Genomic DNA, 6,766 nt, shown 5'->3' on the forward strand with positions numbered 1-6,766 from the left:
CGGTATAACTAAGGCTCATCCCAAAAGAAATTTTTCACATTATACAAGAACATTTTCCTCTGGTGGAAGGACAACTCCGATGGAACTACATCACTTACCGCATAATTCGCAAAGTTTGGGAAATATGGGATCAAATCTTTAGAGGGGGCCTATACATGTTCTTCTTGAAATGCATCATAAATTTAAGCCTTTTCTCCTAATTCACGCATATCTTCATCCTCCAATATAGAAAAGTGATTGGCAACATGATTCTCCGTCCTCTTTCTATATTTTACATCAAAATCAAATTTTTTCAATAATATTACCCATCCGATCAACGTTGGATTCACATCATTTTTTGCCTTCAAAAACCTCAATGCGGAGTGGTCTGTATGCACTATGACCCTTGTGCCAAGAATATAGGAGCAAAGATTTTCAAAAGCAAAAACCACTGCCAGAAGTTCTTGTTTAGTGATCGTGTAGTTTTTCTAAGCTTTGTTCAAGGCTTTATGACATAGTAAATGGAGTGAAGGATTTTATTCCTTCTCTGTTCCAATACCACATCATATGCAACATCACTTGCATTAAACATCACCTCTATTGGCTCACTCAAATCAGCTGAAATAATAATGTGCACGGACACCAACTTCTCCTTCAACTCTCCAAATGCTTCCAAAGATGATTCATCGAAAAAAACTTACAATCCTTCTCGAGTAGTTGGCACAGAAGATGTGCAAATTTTTAAAATCCTTAATAAACCACTGGTAAAAGTCCACGTGTCAAAGAAAACTTCTCACACCTTTTACAAAGATGGGTGGAGGAAGCTTCTCTATCCCTTCCGCTTTTGCTCGATCAACCTTTATCCATTTCTCGGAGATGCGATGGCCCAACACTATACCTTTCTTCACCATAATAGGGCATTTCTCCCAATTAAGAATCAAATTATAATCTTCACATCTTTGGTGGACCTCAGCCAAATTACTCATACGCAGATGAAAATAGTTTCTAACAACAAAAAAAATCATTAATGAACACCTCAACAGTGTGCTCCACCATATCATAGAATACCGGTAGCATACAACGCTTGAAGGTGGCTGGTGCATTACATAACTCAAATGTCATCCTTTTCAAAGAAAATGTCCCATAAGGGCATGCGAAAGTGGTCTTTTCTTGATTTCAGGGGAAATATAGATTTGGTTGTAGCTCGAATAGCCATCAAGAAAGCAATACCACCATTTGCCTATGAGTCTTTTTAACATCTAATCAATAAAGGGCATGGGGAAATGGTCCTTCTCAGTCCAAGAATTCAAATTCCGATAATCCATGCAAAATATCCATCCAATCATTGGCCGCATCGGAAAAAACTCGTTCTTATAATTAGGTACAACTGTCATCCCACAATTTTTAGGCACGCACTGAAAAGGACATACCCATGTACAGTGTGTAATATGATAAATGAATCCGGCAACCAACAACCTTATGATGTTCTTCTTCAATATCTCTTGCATATGTGGATTCAACCTTCTTTACTACTCAATACTTTGTTTGTGATCAGGTATGAGATGGATTTTATGGGAACACATACGACGGAATCCCAATAATGTCTCCAATTGTCAACTAATGGCTCGTTTGAACTACTTCAATACCGCCACTAGGCCCTCTACCTGTCTTTAATTCAAATCTGCTACAATTATTACCGGAAAAGTGTTATCTCTACAAAAGAACACATACTTCAGATGAGGTGGTAGAGTCTTAAGATCTTTTTTTAGTGTTTCCTCAATAGATGGTTTCGCCGGTGGAGACTCGCGCTGCTTCAGATCTCACTCCAATTTCTTTTGTTTTGACCGATATTTGTTTCATTCATGTATAGTCACCAAAGACCCATATTCTTCAATACCATCACTGTTACAATTCATGACCACTACAGCTAGTGCCTCGTCATGTAGTTGCTCTTCAATTTATAACTTATATACACACTCAACCCTGTAGGACATTGCATATACAATTTAGAGCTTATGACTCTACCTATGGATATACATATGTTGAAAGGTTTTTCTTTATTGTTTAAGCTAAATTTTATCTACCCTTTTTCCATATCAACCAATACACATCTGGTGGCAGGAGGCCTCCGTAGAATAGTAGGAACCTCAAAGTTGACCTCATAGACAAGAATCGCAAAATCGGCCGGAAATATAAATGACTCCAGTTTAACAAGAACATTATTGAGTATTAAATGGTCCTCTTCACCGTTCGATCGTCCATCAGTAACCGCATTGTAGAGGATTGGGTCACCCAGGCCTAAATTCCTATGAATTGAAAGAGGCATGATATTTATGATTGCACTAACATCACATAGTTCTTTAGTAAAATGTAGCAACCTAATTGTATATAGTCTAGTGAAGGATCGAGGATGTTCCTTCTTCTGGTGAAGATACCATGTAGAAATAGCACTATAATTTTGCATTCTGCCATGATCCTTAAAAGTTATCAATCTTTTCTTTGTCACTATATCCTTCATAAACTTAACATAACCGAGAATTTGTTCCAATGATTTTATAAAGAGTACATTCATGAAAAGTTGTTTCAACATAGTGCTAAATCACCCATATTTATCATCCTCGGACTTCTTCACTAATATCGAAGGGAATGGTGGTGGAGGTCTAAGAATGGGGACCACTATTAGAGATACCTCTTCTTCGTTGACCGTGTTGTCCACAAATTTTCCACAAACTTCTATGACATACGGTATAGGTGGATCAATAGTGTGCTTACACTCTCGTTTAGTGACTTCCATTCAATGATCATAAATTTTAGGGTTTTTGATAGTGTTGCTTGGAAGAGTGACGGGTGGACGTGGGTTCACCATAGTGGACTATTGAGACATTTGTCATTCAAGATGCTTAATCAAACCGAATATGTGTCCACCTTCTATTTAATGTTAGGTAGGTCATATCTAATCTCCATAACATTCTCAAGACTAGCATCAATCCTCCTCATCATCTTTTGTAGTATACCCTCAACTTGCACCATATTATCTCTACCATCTCGATTAGTAACTTACCTATTTTGTGAGGGAATAGAGGTCCCACTCTGATCATTCATGTTACCATGGTTATTCAATTGAAGTTGTTGTCACGGTTGTAGTTACAATCTCATACCAATTTACCCTCTTTGCTGTAGTCACCATATTTCCGACTTTCGTTTCCTTGAGCTTGGCGCCAATTTTCCTGATTGGAGCCTTGGGCGTTTGGTCGGAAACCCCCAAATTTTATCATTCCCTTTATAGGCATATTCTTCATAATAGTATTCATCTTATGGCAGTGGTGGTTTAGTAAAGTAGTTCACTGCATTTGCCTTCTCCGCACTTCCTCTCACATGTTTCAAGACTAACCCTAGCTTAGTTCTCATCTATTCTATCTCATGACAAATATCATTTACCGCTACGTTGTTTGTATATTGGATTGTAAAGGTGTTTCTCATAGTGTTCGACTTTCTAGTGCTATAATCCTTGTTATTTCGAGAAATCTTCTCCAACTTCTTTGCATTCTCTGCATATGTGCTCTCTCTATAGGAAACACCATCAATAGTATTGAGTACTATTATGTTGTTATCATCTTGACCTTTGTAGAAGTACTCTTTCAATAACTCATCATCAATGCAGTGGTTTGGGATGCCTTTCACAAATGTAGTAAATTTGTCCTAAAAGCTACTCACGGACTCTCTAGGTGGTACCTTAATGTTTTTCACCTTATACTTCTGGTTGAGCTTCTTGGACACTAGGTAGTACATTTCTATGAACACATCTCTTAATTGATCCCAAGTATAGATGGAGTTATATGGTAGCTCAGCAAACCATATCGTGAAATCTACTGTCAATGATAGTGGAAACACTCGCACCTTGATAACATTCATATCTAAGTCTAGCCTACCCACACAACTCTTACTCACAGTACTTTTATGGAAGTCTTGCAAATAAACCCCTCACAATGAGCATCTTTATCAAGCTACTAGTCACCATGAATATGGGCCTATGGGGTAGAGGAGGTAGGACAAGAGGCTCATCAGAATCAGTGATGTTCACATTGCCCCTATAGAAATCTTGAGGTGTTAGGTATGGAGGTTGAATACTCAAAGCATTATCTAATTTAATATCACCACGAGCTTGGTTGTGTGCCTCAACCAGTAATGGATGCTGAAGAATTGCACCATCACCTAGATTGGCAGGAATCTATTGATTTTCCATCCTTCTCAATGCACAGTTAAGTTTGAGATTTAATGGAATTAGTGGTTCTCCTCAGCTCTGTGTACTTGGCATACACTAGAGCTAGACCTTAAACAAACCAAAACAAAAAGAGAAAGTAAAATGAGGAAATTGTTGAAAAAATGTCAATAATGTTTTAAAGATAATCTAAAATCAAGATTCCCCGACAGTGCCGCCAAATCTTGATAAGCTCAAATTACACATCCCTAAAAAATTATAAGCAGTCGTAATCAAGTAGTGAACCAAACTAGCATGTTGGGGTCAATCCCACCAGGAAAATTGGATAAACGTAACTTCAATTAACAATCCCGTATATCAAGCAAAAGTATGTCCGAAATCAAGTAATTAAAGGGGGGTATTTATGAAACCATTTTCTTAAACAATTCTAAGTTAACAAGTAAGAAGAAGTAAATATTGAGTTTTATCAAGTTTTGGAGACTAACAAGGTGTATGTTTTCCCATAGGTTCATAAAGTCGTATTCCTTGAAATAGCAATTCTGCCCTAATTTTTTGCATGTAAAGTTATAAATTATGTATATCTAAATATTTGGTCCGGCATCTAAAGAATTTCACCTCGTATCTTGATCCAGCTACGTGTGTATAAGATACTAACCCTTACCTTTACATCATATTAGACATCATAATCGATGTATGGCTTTGTTATTACTTCGCACTAAATCTATGTTGATAATTTTTTTTCTTATTCCTACGTCCGTGGTCCTCCAAGTAAAAATAACACGAGTTCTAACGCTTGCACTCGTTAACAAGAGTTCTAAGAAAAAGAATTATCAATACATGCAAGAACCTATTTGAGAATCTCTTATTTTCTATGTTTACTTTGTTAATTACCCATGTTTCTCACAACCCTACTAGTGAATTTAGTTACTTATGCAAGCAAGATCACATTTCATAGATTTTCACAATGAATTCATGAAGAAACTTAAAAATAAGATGAAACCCTGTAATTTAACATGAAATATCACGAAAATCCTTCATCTTATGAAATTGATTAGTTGTTAAAAGTTTGCAACCAATAATCTCCAACAAAAAATAAAAAACACTATGAGTTTCTAACCTCAACAAAGATGTTTTAATACCCGATTAACTAAAAACATTGTGCTAAAGAAAATAAAATTCAAATAACGGTAGTTTGTTCATTAGACGCAGCTGCAATCCACGACCACAATAACGGTCCGTCGACTACCTCGATCAGTCCATACTTAAAATTTTTTTCTTCACATCGTAACATCTTCTTTGAATTAAACGATGTACCTCTAGTATGGTCCGTTGACACATGTACGGTCCGTTGATGCTCCTCCGTCGCTCCATACTTAGAAACATGAATAGTAAAGTAGTGGAACCTTCTCTGAACCAATCGATGGTTAACCTGTATTGTACGTCGATCAATTTAAGGATCGTCATTTTCTCTCGTGGTTCCAAACATAGTCAAATTTCCATAACCTTCTCCCTTAGCATGAACTACACATCTTTTTCACTTTTTGATCTGACTTCTACATTTTAAAACTAAATATCTCTCCTGTAAAATAAACATAAAAACATGTTTAAACTACTTAAGAAAGGCACTACACACAGAGAACACTTAAGCAAGATGCATTGAATACACCATGGAACCACAGTGCATCAGTGTTAAAAAAAATTATAAAAAATTATCCCTGGATAATCAAAAGGAACAAGCATATGTATGTCAAGTGTATCAATTATGTGAAAAATATTACATATTATCCTTGCCAAAAAGTGTTACAATCAGTTTGAACACACCTGCCACCGACACATCTAATGTTGCACTTCGTTTTCTGTCTTTTTAAACGATAATACAAACATAAATGATGTACTCATATAAGAGATCAAAAATATGTGATATTTAGATATATTTAACTGACTTAGAGTATTGACTAAAGCTCTGTGCAAGGCTTGACAACATACTCACTATTCTTGAAAGATCTTGTAAGCTCAAGAAAACCTTTAACACTAACATCTCTAAGACACTATAAAGAAAGAGTTAGAAATATTTGAGGAGTTTGAAAGATGACTTTATATTACTTGAAAGAAAGCTTTACAACATGAGTGATTGATTTAGAAATGAGAGGCCATTATATTTATACTACTTCCTAAGGAACTAAGAGTAAATAATATTTACTGTAGAAGTCCCTACTTATTTACAGTTATGTCCATCTTCTAGACTTCTCTACTAGTATAGGGAGTTCTAAGGATTTCCAAAAAAAAATTTAGTCCCTCTTCTAGAACACGCTTCTATTCTTGAGAATTCTAAGGCATTCTCGGGGCTTCTAAGGAAAGATATAGGAAATTCTAGATTTTAACACTAACCTCTACCTAACACTACATACTTCCAACTTATTTTTATGGCGGATTTAATTATGAAATAATGGATCATGACACTCTTTCCCACCTATTAATTTAACAACTACATCGCGTTACTGCTAATTCGTCAACGGAATCTTGTTTTTTCGTATGTGCAGCCAATAGTCCATTCAGTAGAGAAACTAC

The 6,766-nt window shown here is 36.0% G+C and overlaps 1 protein-coding gene across 1 annotated transcript; it reads right to left on the reverse strand.

Annotated features, from left to right (window-relative positions):
• Window positions 1-478: 478 nt before the first annotated feature.
• Window positions 479-2,305, reverse strand: LOC138338804 (uncharacterized). Its single transcript, XM_069289890.1, has 3 exons — window positions 2,064-2,305; window positions 779-984; window positions 479-648 (listed from the first exon to the last, which is right to left on the reverse strand). Exons 1-3 carry the CDS (start codon window positions 2,303-2,305, stop codon window positions 479-481), a joined length of 618 nt encoding a protein of 205 aa, XP_069145991.1.
• Between the last annotated feature and the right edge of the window lie 4,461 nt (window positions 2,306-6,766).

The sequence above is a fragment of the Solanum lycopersicum genome, chromosome 10, assembly GCF_036512215.1.
Source record: "Solanum lycopersicum chromosome 10, SLM_r2.1".
NCBI lineage: Eukaryota > Viridiplantae > Streptophyta > Magnoliopsida > Solanales > Solanaceae > Solanum > Solanum lycopersicum.